The following is a 16595-nucleotide window of genomic DNA, read 5'->3' on the forward strand; positions in this document are numbered from 1 at the left end:
GTGGGAGGGAGACAGACACAAGAGGGAGGGGATATGGGGATATGTGTATATCTATAGCTGATTCACTTTGCTATACAGCAGAAATAACACAACATTGTAAATCAATTATACTCCAATAAAGATGTTTAAAAAAAAAAGGACTTATTACAAACCTACAATAAATAAGAGAGCGGTATTGGCATGAAGATAGACCAGTAAACTAATGGAAAAGAATAGAGAGTGTATGAACATATTAATATATATAAAGAGTGTATAGTCACTTGATTTATGACAAAGTTGATATTTCAGTTGGTGGAAAAAAGACAATCTAAATTTTCAATAAATAATGCTGAGTATATTGGGTATTCCTATAGAATAAAAATGGATCACAAAATCAATTCCAAGTAGATTGTAGATCTAAATAAGACAAGCAAAATAATAAAACTTTTCAAACTAAGAGAATATCTTCACAACCTTCTGGTAGGCAAAAATACCTTAAACAGGACCCAAAAAGTTATAAACACAGGTAAAGATTGATAACCGGAGTATGTTAAAATTAAGAACTTCTGTTCACTTAAAGATATCACCAATAGAATAAAAAGACAAGGCAGAAAATGGGGAAAGAAATTCTCATTACATACATCTGATCAGTGACTCACCAATAAATCAGTAAAGAGAAGACAATCCAATAAAAAATGGTCAAAGATAAACAGGCACCTCACCAAAGAGGTGATCAGTAAACATGAAAAGGGGCTGAATGCCATTATTCATCAGAGAAATCAAAATAGAAGCACACAGAGATACTACTACACACCCACTAGAATGGCTAAAATGAAAATGACTAACGTTAGCAAGGGCTGGCAAGGATGTGGAGACCTGGAAATCTCATATACTACTGGTAGGAGCATAAACTGGTACAATTCTTCAGAAAACACAACTGGACATCTGAAGACTGAACATACCTTATGATCTAGCAATTTCACTTCTACATTCATATTCAACAGTAAGACACACATATGTGCTCTAAAAGGCACATTAAAGAAAGTTTTGCATCATTCATAATAGCCTCAAACTGGAAACAACACAAATATCCATCAGTAATAAAAGAGACAAGTAAAATGTGATATAGTTCTGTGATTTAATACCATACAAGAATAAAAATTAATGAACTAAAGTGACATACAATATGGGTGAATATGACAAATGAAATAGTAAAAGAAGCCCAGGGCTGAAGAAAATATACGGTATAATTCCATTTATGCGAAGTTCAACTAATGTATGGTGTCAGAGACCTGGGGAGTGGGTACTTTGGGGGAGATCAGAGTAAAGGGCACGAGGACTTCTGAGGTACTGGTAATGCTATATTTCCAGTAACCTGGGTGGTGATTCCTTGGGCATGCTTACTGATCTCTCCTTATCCTCTAGGTACGACTTACACACCTATACCCAAGAACTAGGGAGCAGGTTTTCTATTTATAAAATTCTCAGGTCCATTAGGAACTGAAGAATTTCCTCTCCATCCCTGGCTACATCAGCAACACATTTATAAAATGAAATGTATGAAACACTGAAGCAGCATGTCTTCAGATACTCTTCTCCTAAGAAGTGGTCCCTCAAAGAGCCTCAAAGCTTCACGCTGCAGACCACTGTTCCAGGGTCCCTTTTTACATGTCAAGACACCTGCCACATTCAACTCTGGGAGTTCTAGAAGCTCCAAAATGGAGCATCCGTGCCTGAGCAGTATTTACTTTTGCATGCCACTTTCTATTAAATTTTTCACAAGTTTATTCTTATAGGCAAAACAAAATAATGCTGAAAAAGAACATTAGACATGTGATCTTGCCTGGTCTCCTATAGTGAATGCAATATTCAGACTAATGGCTGAATCTTGTCAAATCTGACTCAATAAAGTACAAAGAAATAAAAAAGACTGATTTATGAACAGATAACAGATGATATCCATTACAATCCACTCCACATTTACTGTGAACTTACTGTCAGACACTCTGTTGGGAACTCTGGGGCAAACAAAGGTGAAGAAAATAAGATTCTTAGCCTCAAGGCACTCACAATCTAATGGGAAGACAGACATGAATATAACCAATCATACGCTTATATTATAGCCTGCTCTTACTGATATGAAAGTGATATTTTTACATTAAAATGTTAGGTTACCTAAGGGACTTTGAATGAAAATCTCTCAAGTGTCCTTTTATCTACTGGAATAGAAATATTTGTATTTAATGTTAAAAGAAACAAATGTCAGGAAATTCACATTCTTGCTTTTTCTGTTGGTAAAATGTCATAGTTTTCCCTAGGATGCTCACTTCTAGGAAATTATCCTAAGCAGAGTTTCCCACAGTATGCTTAGAAGAAACCAGATGACAATGGGAAAAGGGATCCCAAAGCACAATGGAAATTTTCAACTAGCACCCTGTGTCCATTCCTTCCTCCCCCTGAACTTGAGATGTGGGAAAGATAAAAAATTACATTCCCTTGGCTCCTCTGGAAATCAGGTTCCACCATTTAGATGCATTCTTGCAGAATTTGGAAAGTGGAAAAGAGGTGGAGGCTACCTTCCTCCTGCTGTTCCTGGGATCCTGCAACATCACAGGAAGGTGAGTTGCAGCAATAGGTTGGGGAATCCAGCTCCTGGTTTTCTAGAGGCAAAGTCGGGTCACAGAGGCTCCAGTCTAGCATCTGCTCATTTGGTTGGTGAGTGCCCAGAGGGGAAGACCGTGAGCACGGTGGTGACAAGTCGCCAGCAGCACTTCGACTTCTGGGTGACAGGGAGAGCAGTGGGCTCTCCCTGCTCATCAAGCCCTTCCAACATTCTGTAAGCACCATATTTCCTGTATTAAATTCCACTTTGCTTAACATACCTAGAGTTGATTCTATTTCCTACTCTAATGTAGAATCTTGGGCTTTTGTTGTTTTTAAATAAAATTCTGTTGTTTAATTAGCATTTATCAAGCATCCATCAGTAGTTGCTAGGGAGGAGTCCAGAAACATACAAAGCAGGAAAAAGAAAACAATTTGAAATTCAGAAATCTCCAAGGGAATAATAAAGAGTTGGCCAGAGACCTACAGTGCATTTTAAAGTAAGCACTCAGAATTTCCTGGACTGGATTAAATGGGATAGAACCTTGGGTGAGCAACATTATACTGGTTTCTTTGATTTCAAATGTTTAAGAACCTTTATATACTACTGTGTATTAGGTTGAGAAGGGGCAGAACCCTTGTCACAGACTGCTTGAGGAATCCTTTTATTTTCACCAGGGAATCTCATGGGACAGCTGTTTTCAGGAGCGTTGTGCAAAATGCACCAGAGGGAAATACGCTGCTTTTCTCACTCAGTGATATATTGGAGCAGATTTTTGTGTTACAGTTTTTTTTTCTCCTTAAAATTGGAGTCTTGGGCTTCCCTGGTGGCGCAGTGGTTGAGAGTCCGCCTGCCGATGCAGGGGGCACTGGTTGGTGCCCCGGTCCGGGAAGATCCCACATGCCGTGGAGCGGCTGGGCCCGTGAGCCATGGCCGCTGAGCCTGCGTGTCCGGGGTCTGTGCTCCGCAACAGGAGAGGTCACAACAGTGAGAGGCCCGCGTACCACACACACACAAAAAAAAAAAAAAAAAAAAAATTGGGGTCTTTTTAGCCTTTATTTTTCTACAAGTTGTATTTCTCTCCCTCTCCCCAGACCCCTCTGCCTTTTCTTATATTTAAGAGTATAATTTAATTTTTAAATTTACATACACTAAAATTCATTGTTTTCATTTACAGTTCTATGAGTTTCGACAAATATATAGACTTAGGTAACAACCACGACCATCAGGATATGGAACAATGGCATCATCACCCCCAAAACTCTTTTGCTGGTCCTTTCCAGGCAAGCCCTGCCACCACCGTAACTCCAGGCAACCACTGATATTTTTCTCCATCACCACAATTTTGCCTTTTCCTGACATAATATAAATTAATCATATAATATGTAGCCTTTTGATTCTGGCTTCTTTCACTTAGCATAATTCAAAAGAGAACATCATATATATATATATATGAATATATATAAAATATATATATAAAATATATATATAATAAAGGAGGAAAGCCTGCCTTTTTCAGCAACACTGATAGACCTTACAGGCATTTATGCTAAGTGAAATAAGTCAGAGAAAGACAAATACTATATGATCTCACTTATAAGTGAAATCTAAAAAAGCCAAACTCATAGAAATAGTAGAATGGTGGTTGCCTGAGGCTGGGAGGTGGGGATAATGGGGAGATGTTGATCAAAGGGTACAAACTTCTAGCTATAAAGTGAATAAGTTCTGGGGAATCTAATGAACAGCATCATGTCTATAATTAACAAACTGTATTATACTGTATTATACAATTGAAAGTTGTAAGAGAGTAGATCTTAAATGTTATCACCACCAAAAAAAAAAAAAAAGGTAATTATGTGAGGGGCTAGGGGTGTTAATTAACTTTTTTGTGGTTACCATTCTGCAATATATATGTATACCTAATTATCATATTATACACCTTAAACTTACATATGTTCTATATCAATAATATCTCAATAAACTTATAAGAAAAAACAAGACAGGACCATCCAACATATTACATGAAACAGTAGTTTGTTCCTCATTATTGTGGAGTATAATCCATCGTGTGGATGTACCAAGGTCTGTTAATCAGTTTACCGGTTGAAAGGCATCTGCACTGTTTCCAATTTTTAGACGTTATAAACAAAACTGCTATATCAATAAATATTTAATTACATAATGTTCAACAGCTGAATATTGTTCCATATCCTGATATACAATTAATTCAATCTGGCAGTTCCTTACTGTTGCACATTTAGTTGTTTTCCATGTTTTACTGTTTTAAATAACACTCTAACCTTATTCAAATGTATGTATTTGTTCAACTGTTCTTCAGGAGAAATTCTCAAAGAATTCCTGGGGCAAACGGTAGGCATCATACATTTTACTGCTTTTGATACATATTACATGAAAAACTCCCTTAGGAGAATATCCCATTACTCAATCCCTTATCAACATCGATTGCCGTCTTTTAATTTTTTACCAATCTCACAGGCAAAAATTTTAAAATGACATCTCATTTTTATTTGTACTTGTTTTATGACTTTTTTTTATATCCCTGTAAATACAGGTGGAATTGGCTCCTTATATTTATTGGACATTTTTATTTTTTCTTTCGGGAACTGCCTGTTCCTGTCTGTTTGTATGCTGGGCTTTTGCTTTATTATATTAATCCTTTGCCTGTCGCTTAATATATATTTTTTTATATACAGAAGCTTTTAAAAAATGGATGTAATCAGCTCTTCTAATCTTTTCTTTTGTGAATTATCACATTTAATATCATGCCTAGAAAGGTCTTTCTCTATTTTATGTTTACATAAATACTCACTTATATTAATTTTTCCAAGTGTTTGTTTGGAAAAACAGCATGAAGAATATAGGAGGCTTCCTGGCTGAGGCAGACAAAAAGTCACTTCACCCCAGCACGTTGGGTTTGCTTCTGCCTTCATGGCTTTGAACTACTGATATTAAATATGCAGGATTCTTCTTTTCTAAGGGGTTCATCTGCCTTCTGAAGAAGGTGAATAGTTTATGAAACTAGATTGAATTTTCTTCCTATGATTGGATTTGGTTCAGAAATACAGTTTTATTCTCTGGTTTCAGTGGTTAGTTGAATCATGGCAAAGCATTTCATATCCCTTTCTCTTTGTTCCACTAGTAGGACAAAGTAGTAATGACTTAGAGAGCTGAAATGAAAATAAAGTGCCAGTGCATGCCAATATTTTCAGGAATGTCACAGCAACAGTGAGCATTTATGGCAGAAATTTGTGTATAAATTTCCCCAAGGGGCCAAAGAATTTTTTTTAAAAAATCATGTAAATAAATGGGAAGGTATGATTCATTTTACAAACGTGATTTCACAAACAAATTTTGAAGACAGTGCTTTTTCCATTAAGAGAGGCATACAATTACAAGATGGAAAGAAGCCATATCCCCAACTGGCCCACCAGTCTGGACCACTCTGGTTTCTGGTGTGAGAAATACATTTAATTTTCTTAAAAAAAAAAAAAAAAAAGAGGCACACGATTATAAGCTTACAGAAAAATTTCACCCTTCAATGAGACTGTAACACACTATATGATCCAAAAAGCAATAACCTAGGAAAAGAAAGAAAAATGGAGACTGGCTTCTACAGAAGGTTTAATCTGATCCCTTACTCTTATTTTAGTAGTAAATGGGACTCATGTAGAACACAAATACAACCCATGGTAGTGCTGCATCTCAAATCTGTACTCTGTATCTGAATGTGCTTGTTTTTCATGAGTAGTTGGGAAAAGTGAATGCATTCTCAATACAATCTAGACCTTAAGCATTTACCTGAGCTCCCTCTTCAGCAATCTGGGCTGTACAGGTACTTTGGTGTCATTCTCACTGAGGTAAACTATGGGCTTCCCCATCACCACCTCACCTGCCCAACTCAGCCTCAAGGGACCATCTCTGTAGCTGCAGGCCTAGTCCATTTGGCTAGGCTGCCCAGACATTGGCTCCCCTCCCCCGTCAGACTAACTGTTGTTGTCACACTCCGGCAGGCCTGACAACACATCCTACTGGAGCAGCTTCTGAGGCTCCAGGCCACAGAATGTTAGAGGCCAACAATTGCAGGAGGAAGGATATAAGTAGCTTCTGGTCTGAGGCAAACTGGCCCAGGACCAGACTGTGCCTGCTTCAGCCCTTTAGGGCTTGGTCCACTGCCCCTAGGGACCTGTGAACTCTGCGTGATTCTGGTGCTTTGACCAACCTCTATCTTTGTGTATCTTCTGTGGGCTGCACTCAAGGCTCAGTCCAGCTCCCCGTCCTAGATTTAGGGCATTTCCAGTAGTCTATGCACCTCACACTTACAGAACAGGTGGAAAAAGTTACCCCAACTGTGGCTTTTTAGACGGCACTGAGAAAGGAGATAAAAAATTAATTTGCCTATGTTTGTTGTTAGGAATACAAACCATGAGCAGTTCTTGCTGGAAACTGTGCAAAGTCCTAATTTTGGTTCAATTAATATAGAAGCATAAAGTGCCTTCAGTCTCCCTTTGTATCGTCCTAACAAATGGCTGTCTGAACTCCTCGTGCGGTGGTTTGATTAATGGCAATTTATTTTGTCTTAAACACACACACACAACAACAACAACTTTAAAAACAAGAGGGCAAGAGTGTTCTACCATGAGTACTTATTACTTTTGAATCCAGAAATAATCCTCTATTTTAATGAAAGGGTAAAAATATTTCTCTCCAAGGTAAAGAGAAAAGAATGTGTATAATATTGTGGTGACTGATGCCTAGAAGCACAACCAAATTCCCTTTTTATCTCAGTAACTAACTCACCCAACAGGGTATAACAAAGTAGATCTTTGTAGGGTGTAATTTATATTACAATTCGCTTTCTCTCTATGTTAAGTAAGGCAGTTTGAAGTAAGTTTTTTTTTTTTAAAGTAGTTTCAAAGAACTTGAAAAAACACACCCAAAATGCTCTAGTCCAAAGCCAGAACATAGTTTTGTATGGTCTGCAGATAATTGAATATTTGAGAAACCTTTTCAACATTCTCCAACTCCAACCAAAACTAAAGCAATATTTAGGGGGAAAAAATGAGTAAGCAAATAAAACCTAATATCTATATAATTATTCACAGATCAAGCAATTTAGGGACAATAAAATAGAACAGCATCTCAGCTAACTCAAGTTTAAAATAATGGAACTATTCACTAACCTAACAACAACAACAACAATTCTGGCTAATTTTACTGCTCATATATTAGGGATGATTGCATTATCAGTTAAAAGACTTAAAATCAATTCCGTATAAGTTGATTTATTTCAGGTTTCACAAACACCAGTACGATCAGCCTTCTTGATTTTCTCTAGTCCTCCTTTCCCCACAAACGTAACGCCCCATTTTTGAATCTTTCAAACAGTAGGAAAATGCAATGATGTCAATGTACAAAGTATGTCACTGGTGCTTTGCCTGCCGTCTTCTGGCAACAGATGCATTTTATTTTGGAGAAGGGGCCCTCTCACACGCCAGTACTAACCCTAACCGTCACTGCCAATCACAGTCCCTGTTCACATAGGCTGGCTTCTGGCCCAGCTCGTCCAATCACAATCCCCTGCAACCCCTTGGACAGTGTTTGGTACAGCAAGAGACTCATAATCCAGGCCAGGCCAGTGAAAGTCTCCACTAGAATATTCTCAGGAGTAACACAGAAAGAATTTAAGCCTTGGGTCTAGCATCAGAGAGAGGGCAGCCCAAGAGGATGGATCCACCATGTAGAGAGATACAGAAATGACCTAGGGGGCTTCCCTGGTGGCACAGTGGTTAAGAATCTGCCTGCCAATGCAAGGGACACGGGTTCAAGCCCTGGCCTGGGAAGATCCCACTTGCTGCAGGGCAACTAAGCCCATGCGCCACAACTATTGAGCCTGAGCTCTAGAGCCCGCAAGCCACAACTACTGAGGCCACGTGCCACAACTACTGAAGCCTGCATGCCTACAGCCCGTGCTCCACAACAAGAGAAGCCATGACAATGAGAAGCCCGCGCACCGCAACTAAGACCCAACACAGCCATAAAGAAAAGAAAAGAAAAGAAAAGAAAGAACCTAGGGAAAGAGTGGCAGAGACTTGCAATAGAGATCTAGACCCAGAGTCCCACACTCCCAGTGGCCACCTGCACCTCTGCCCTTCCTACAGTGTGGTTATAAAAACCAGTGTATGGGCTTCCCTGGTGGCGCAGTGGTTGAGAGTCCGCCTGCCGATGCAGGGGACACGGGTTCGTGCCCTGGTCCGGGAGGATCCCACGTGCCGCAGAGCGGCTGGGCCCGTGAGCCATGGCCGCTGAGCCTGCGTGTCCGGAGCCTGTGCTCCACAACGGGAGAGGCCACAACAGTGAGAGGCCCGTGTACCGCCAAAAAAAGAAAAAAAAAAAAAAAAAAAACAGTGTATTTCCTTTCCAGCTTCAACAAGTTTGTGCTGGTTTCTGTTATTTGCATTCAAGGCATCCTGACTCATGCACAAGGTAACCACTTGAGTTTGGGCATTCTCAATCATGGTGAACTTACTTACTGGGTTGTTTTTCCAGTTCCTGTTCTTTGGACACTGCCTTTGCAGCCCACAGGGGTGGCTTCTGGGGCCCTGTCTCTGCTCTGCAACCCTGCCTCCCTGCCAGGCTCCCATGCCCAAGGGTAACGCCCAGTCCAATCAAAGTTTCATCTCTGAGAGTGAAGGTCTGGATCTGAGAGAGAAGTTGTTAGGATCTGCGTTCTGTGCACCGTGGCACTCTGCAGGGAGAGGAAGACACGTATGAAGCTTAGTTGTTCGGCCCCATCTGTGTTGGATCCCACGGGCTACCCCACCTTTCCAGGACATTCTACCCTCTCCCCCTGCCCCTTCAGCTGGCTGTAATTGGTTTACTTTTCAAACCAAGGGAACATGAAATTATACACCAAAAAATTATTTCTGTAAATCATTGGTTAGGATGCTTTTTACTACGGGAAATATACAATTTCAATAAAAATCAGCTTGGGCAATAAGGAACAGCCAGCCTAGAGGTAGTGTGGCCCCAGGTATGGTACAAGAATGTCATCAGGGCCCCTGTGTTTTATTTCCATGTTTTGCCATAAACAGTGCTGACTTCTCTCAAAGGTCGATTCCCCCAAAGGCCCCAGTTGGGGCTACCTGTGTTGTTCCTCAGGAGATGGAGAAACGTTTCCATGCATGGAAGAGCATCATCAGATTTGGAAATAGTATCCTGGCAGTGGTGTAAGAAAAGCTTTAAGACATCTTTAAGAGTCAGAACTAATTTGACTTGATGACTCCCTGACTGATGGGTGTGGGAAGAGAAGAGCTAGCACAGCACCCAGGTTTCTCCCTTGGGCGTCCTGGTAGATAGAAGCAATGCCAGAGCTGGTTTGGCCGGATGGTGACACCACGTGCGGGTTCAATGCCTCCCCATGCTTCACTGAGACGTGCCCAGGAGTCAGCCAGAGCCTGTCCAGAAGGCTGATCTCACAGCAAACCACTCACCTTTGACAAGAGAGATTTCTTAACAGGCGAGATAAGCAAATGACTGCTTCTCTGTGAACTGTTCTTCCTCTTTATGCACGGAGAACCATTTATATGAAGCTGGCAGCCACCTGAATGACTCAGTGTGCTGTGAGCACTCCCCTGGGTGCAATTAGAGCCATTCACGCTGTGGACACAGTGGCTGCCTATACAGCACCTGTCCCCACTTTCCTTTCACCTTCCAACTCTTCTTTTGTCCAGGCTTGTGCCCCGGCCCAGCTCTAAGGGACAGTCTAATAGATGGCTCTCAACCCTGGCTGCACACTGAAATCAACTGAGGAACTTTGAAAAAATACCAACGCCTAGGACTGTATCTTTTATTGTGGTAAAAACCCCACATAGCATAAACTTTACCATCTTAACCATTTTAAAGTGTACAGTTCAGTGGTATTAGGTACATTTACATTGTTGGACAACATCACCACTGTCCACCTCCAGAACTTTTTCATCCTCCCAAACTGAAACTCTGCACCCGTTAAATGATAACTCCTCATCCCCCTCCCCTCAGGTTCTGGGAACCACCTTCTATTGTCTGTCTTTATGAATATAAGCACAATCATAGAGTATTTGTCTTTGGTGATGGGTTTATTTCACTTAGCGTGATGTCTTCACGTTTCTTCCATGCTGTAGTGTGTGTCAGAATTTCCTTCCTTTTCAAGGTTGAGTAATATTCCACTGTATGTATCTATCACATGTTATTTATCCATTCATCCATCAATGGACACTTGGGTTGCTTCTACAGTTTGGCTACTGTGAATAATGCTGCTGCTATGATCGTAGATGTCCAAACATCCCCAAATATTTTCTTTAAAGTTTTCCATGGGATTTGAATGTGCAGCCAAGGTTGAGAACCACCAGTGTGTGGCAGTCCCTAGAGAATGTGAAGAGTCTAGAGGAGAGGCACGCCACTTCAGTTGACCTGATCCAAGCTGTTCCATGCTAATTATAATACTTATTACAGCCAGCAATCAGTAGCTCATACATCTGTCTCCATCAATAGATTCGGACACCTGGGAGGGTGAGGTAGGTTTTGTTCACCTCAGTATCTTCTAGATCTAGCTCCAAGCCTGTCACCCTGCAGAAGCTTATTAAGTTGCTGCTAAAAAAAGACAACCAATCCATAATTCAACTCCGTCTTTCTATTAAAAGGAACCATTCCCCTTTGCTACTAGAAATTATGTACCATTCTACCCTGGGCCATGTCTTTGGCTCTGGAGCCTGACTCAGACCTGGGCATGAGTCAGGGTTTCAGATCTTTTTTTTTTTAATTAAAAATTTTTTTTTTAATTTGTTGTTTTTCTTTTAAATTGTTGTTTTTTTAAAAATTTGTTTTAAATTTTTTAAAATTTGTTTTTGTTTTTGGCCATGCTGTGCAGCATGTGGGATCTTAGTTCCCCGACCAGGGATCGAACCCACACCCCTGCTTTAGAAGCCTGGAGTCTTAACCACTAGACCATCAGGGAAATCCAGGGTCTCATGTCTTTATGAGACAAAATTATACGTGTGAAGGAGTCCTGCACGGCAATGGTGGAGCAGGATGGGGGTGGGAGGCATAGTTGCTACTGCCCCTTGTTCCAGTTTTCTTTTGGAACGGATGCTCCAAAATGAGTGGTGGGACCCATTCCTTGCATCTCAAAGAGAGGTCTAAACGATCTTCCCCACAAGTCTGTGCTTCCCTACCCCCTAACCCACTTTTAAAACTAAAGACAGACACGTAGCTGGATTTTTATTGAGGTGGGTTTTCTGTGCCCTCTATTCATGTCTGCAGCTCCACATTCTCGTGTTTACTTTGGTTTTAATTTTAACCTGAGTTCCTAAGATCGCTTTTTATTAAAACCAATGGAAATTAAAAAGTAGCCCCAGATAAAAGAAATACTCAAACACCCGAGAGGGTTCTGCTTCATTCCATATTTAAGTCTGTGGACGTATTTGGAGAGAACCCTTCATAATGAGGAGCAGCGGTGTAGCAAATTGAGAATGCTCTTCTCTCCTTTCCCCTTAAGTCTTAGAAGCCATGAGACACACTGTGCAAGGGGACGGGAACAGCAGGGACGTGTCCTGGTAGGTAGGTAATAAGGCTGACCCCCAACTGCTCCCGTCGTACCTTCAAAATCTGGGCCCCCTTGCACCGGGCAGCACTCCAGGATCAGGGTAGGGCAAAACCAGCAAGGTCACACAAATGCAGGACTTTACTGCAGGCTGCGATATTTTGTTCATCATGGAAAGTTTCTGCATTGATTTTGATTTTTTAAGTGTTGCGTGAAAATCATTTCTTTTGATTCTGGAGTTGTTTGGCATCCCTTCAATTTCCTGCCTGACTTGCCTCACCCTGGGTCCAGCCCTGACTCCACTCACATCCCCGCTTTCCTTGGAGTTATAATTTGTTTTTGTTTTGCTTTGAGGTACGTGGGCCTCTCACTGTTGTGGCCTCTGCCGTTGTGGAGCACAGGCTCCGGACGTGCAGGCTCAGCGGCCATGGCTCACGGGCCCAGCCGCTCCGCGGCATGTGGGATCCTCCCGGACCGGGGCACGAACCCGTGTCCCCTGCATTGGCAGGCGGACTCTCAACCACTGCGCCACCAGGGAAGCCCTAATTTGTTTTTTTCTTAAGAGGAAAGCATGATGTTGCTCTCTGAATCTCATGCAGCCACAAACGTCTTTCTCCGGGTTTACTTCCTCCCTGTTTTCTTCTGTCCATTTCGACAAACTCTCTCCCTAAATCTGTTCACCTCTGCGGCTTCTGCCGTTCCACACCTCCCCCCACCTTTCCCAGGATGACCAACATCAGGGTACCAGGAAGAGAAACAAGAGGGCCAGTGAAGGCCGGCCTTTCCCTCTGAGGTCTGTTTTTTTTTTTTTTCTGGTACGCGGGCCTCTCACTGTTGTGGCCTCTCCTGTTGTGGAGCACAGGCTCCGGATGCGCAGGCTCAGCGGCCATGGCTCACGGGCCCAGCCGCTCCGCGGCATGTGGGATCTTCCCGGACCGTGGCACGAACCCATATCCCCTGCATCAGCAGGCGGACTCTCAACCACTGCACCACCAGGGAAGCTCCCTCTGAGGTCTTTTGCTAACATAATTTTTCAGCTTCACATGAAGAGTAACACAATAAGCAAGGACCTAGTCCTTTTTAAAGAAAACTTTCTTGCAGCAATTATGATGATAAATAGTGCCCTTGGTAAACCATGGCCAGCATTATGCTCTGGAACTCCAAGGTAGCTGGCTGCAACACTAGGAAATAGAACTGAGTAATTTTAACTGTGCTAACTATGGAAGCCCTGAAAAAAATTCCTAATACGGTAAAAACATGGACAGCTCTTTAAATGCAAACCCAGTATGGAAGGAAGCAAGCTCATGATTTTGGGCTCTTTTGACCTGGTGGGACTCCTACCCTGCAAGGGCAGCTGAGACCCCCAAATTTCACACCCACATCTTCGAGGACCAAGTGGAGAACTTCATCCATCACTCACATCCCTGACCCTGGGTGTTTTTCTGCACCTCGTGTTGCATCATCAGTGAACCAGCATGTAAACAAACTACCTGAATCTTTGTTACCATTCTAGCCAATCTTCAAAGTCATGAGGGTCTAGCCCAGTTCAGCCTCCTTCAGATCATCTTAATGATTCATTACTATTATTATACATGTGCCATATGATAATAATTCCTTAATTCATTGGCCTGATGGGAAATATAATTACATATGCAAATAACTTAATAAACACATACTAGCCACACTCCTATTCAGATAATCACCCCAAGACCTGCCCACAAAGGCTTACCAGTACTGTGTGCATCCCAGTGTAAAGTCTGCTGAGACTCACCAACGTGGAAAACACCACAGCCATCATCAGTCCCAAAACAAAGGGATACTGCAGGGGGAGAAGAGAAAACAAGGACATTAGGTCAGGTTCAGACACATACAATTTGATGCTGTGGAAGGGAACAGGATTTCTGATCCCGTAACACCTAGTCTCAATCTCATATTCCTTAGGCCAGCAGTCTGATGATCGAAAATCACTTGAAAAATGGGAAAACTAAGGAAAGAGAAGGGGAAGGTGCCTAGGAATATAGTTCTGGAAGGAAGTCTCACAACATATTGACATGCAAATAAGACACAGCAGAAAACTTGACCTTAGCTATTGTGCTACAAGTTTTAATGGAGTAAATAATGTTTTATTTCTACCTATTTTTAGATGAAAACTTATGAAATATACAGTATTTCCAAGAGGCAAGGTAGATAGACAGTTCTGTAATTTGGAAGTCCAACTAGCTACTTCCCCATCATGTGCTGTGATGATAAAGCTTGGCGACAATCAGCTTCTTGAGGAAGCCTGGGAACAATGGCCGCATGTTAAGACTGGGCATATTTCTGTACAGATGTCAAGGCAAGAGTCCAGACTTCACTGAACCTTGACATTTGCTCGTGAGTAATGCAAACAGCTGGAGGAATCTGGCTAATGACGAGTCATATAAAGAACACACAAGGGCTTCCCTGGTGGCGCAGTGGTTGAGAGTCCGCCTGCCGATGCAGGGGACGCGAGTTCGTGTCCCGGTCCAGGAGGATCCCACGTGCCGTAGAGCGCCTGGGCCGGTGAGCCATGGCCACTGAGCCTGCGCGTCCGGAGCCTGTGCTCCGCAACGGGAGAGGCCACAATAGTGAGAGGCCCGCGTACCGCAAAAAAAAAAAAAAAAAAAAGAACACACAAATATTCTGCTTATGAGCTAGACACAGAGCTATAATCCAGTTGCTTCAAGTACTAACGTCTGTGGTCTTAAGGATAAAGACGATAGAGAACTGTCTGTATTATGTGAAGTGATTTATGGTCACTATCTCATGTATCTTCACATAACCGTATGAAATAGGTTCTGTTACTAGCCCAGTCCACAAATGAGGAAACCCTTAACCTTGATAATAAGTTGCATTAGTATTGAACTTTAGCACAAAGATGCTTGCCCATCCATCACCCCTCACAACAGGAGCCGGGGCTCAGAGATGTGCAATGACTTGCCCAAGGTCACACAGCCAGTAGTGACACAGTCCGAACCAGAAGCCACATCTTCTGAGTACAAGCCCAGCATGTTCTTTCCAATGCAACATCTGAGTATAATAACACAGGGTTGTGCATCTTTTCTTAGGATTTATCATTAACTGGGTCTCTGATTTTAATCGAAAAAGTGTTGAAAATTAATGAGTTAATGCATTCAGAATTTAGAGGTTGGTATTCGCCTGAACACATATTTATATAAATAAACCCATTTTTAGAGCTACTCATGATTAAATAACCCCAAAAGCTGAATATATTTATTATTAAAAGTTAAATAGGAAAGAAGTGCATAACAACTCAGGCCTTAAGAAAACTATTGTGGGACTTCCCTGGCGGTACAGTGATTAAGACTCCGCACTTCCACTGCAGGGGGCACAGGTTTGATCCCTGGTTGGGGAATTAAGATCCCACATGCCGAGCGGTGTGGCCAAAAAAATAAAAAGAAAAAGAAAAAAGAAAGGAAAAGAAAACCGTTTCATCACATAAGCTGTAAAGACATTTTTAAGAAGATCCAGGTGGCCTTAAAATAGCATATAAATGATTGTTGTTGCTTTCCTACAGTCAGAGCCACTTGTTGCTTTTTTCCTAAGAGAAGCATGTTCACAGGCTTCTCTGGATGCTGACAGCAGCCTGATGGGGGTCAGTGTTGGGCCCACTATGTCCTTCTGGGGCAGATGGCACGGGATATGACATACCTCAGAAGTCTGCATTCAATTAATTCCGATAGTACTGGGGAGCTCAGACATTGTTTGATCCTGGCATGATATTTAAGTTACAAAAAAAGATTATACCTAGTTGGATATAATACTATACTTGTCCCTTTCCCATTTAGGAAACTGAGATCTGACCCCAGGTGACCAGGTAGAGGACCAGGTAGAGCCAGGACCTGACACTAATCTTACCCTCTTCCAGTCACATCAGGCTGACACCCCATTTCTTTTTTTTTTTTGTGGTATGCGGGCCTCTCACTGTTGTGGCCTCTCCCGTTGCGGAGCACAGGCTCCGGACGCACAGGCTCAGCGGCCACGGCTCACGGGCCCAGCCGCTCCGCGGCATGTGGGATCTTCCCGGACCAGGGCACGAACGCGCGTCCCCTGCATCGGCAGGCGGACTCTCAACCACTGCCACTGCGCCACCAGGGAAGCCCTGACACCCCATTTCTGTACAACCTGGAACATGGAACATCCCTGGGTTTCTGGTGTAGAGGGACAGGAGAAGCAATACTGTCATTTACATACAAGACTGCTAGAGTTAATGAAATCTAAATTTTCCAACGGGTAAAAGGTAAAATTTCTGAAATTAAGCACAAAATTAGAGCAAGAGTTCTCAGAAAGGAAAAATAAATCTTCATTGCAGTAATAATATAACTTTTAAAAGGTCTTACTATAATTGGCATTTAAGCAGATATTAAGTGAAATTCT

General features: G+C 42.0%; 1 protein-coding gene across 1 annotated transcript in view; it reads right to left on the reverse strand.

Moving 5' to 3' along the window:
* The window catches only part of SGPP2 (sphingosine-1-phosphate phosphatase 2), a gene marked incomplete at its 3' end in the record, with an annotated part of 124455 nt that overhangs the window by 25308 nt on the left and 82552 nt on the right, over nucleotides 1-16595 (reverse strand). Inside the window, exon 4 of the mRNA XM_079709969.1 lies at nucleotides 13909-13998. Within this exon, the coding sequence (XP_079566095.1) occupies nucleotides 13909-13998 (90 nt within the window). The remainder of the gene's footprint in view (nucleotides 1-13908; nucleotides 13999-16595) is intronic.

The sequence above is a fragment of the Hyperoodon ampullatus genome, assembly GCF_949752795.1.
Source record: "Hyperoodon ampullatus genome assembly, chromosome: 8".
NCBI classification, from domain to species: Eukaryota; Metazoa; Chordata; class Mammalia; order Artiodactyla; family Ziphiidae; genus Hyperoodon; species Hyperoodon ampullatus.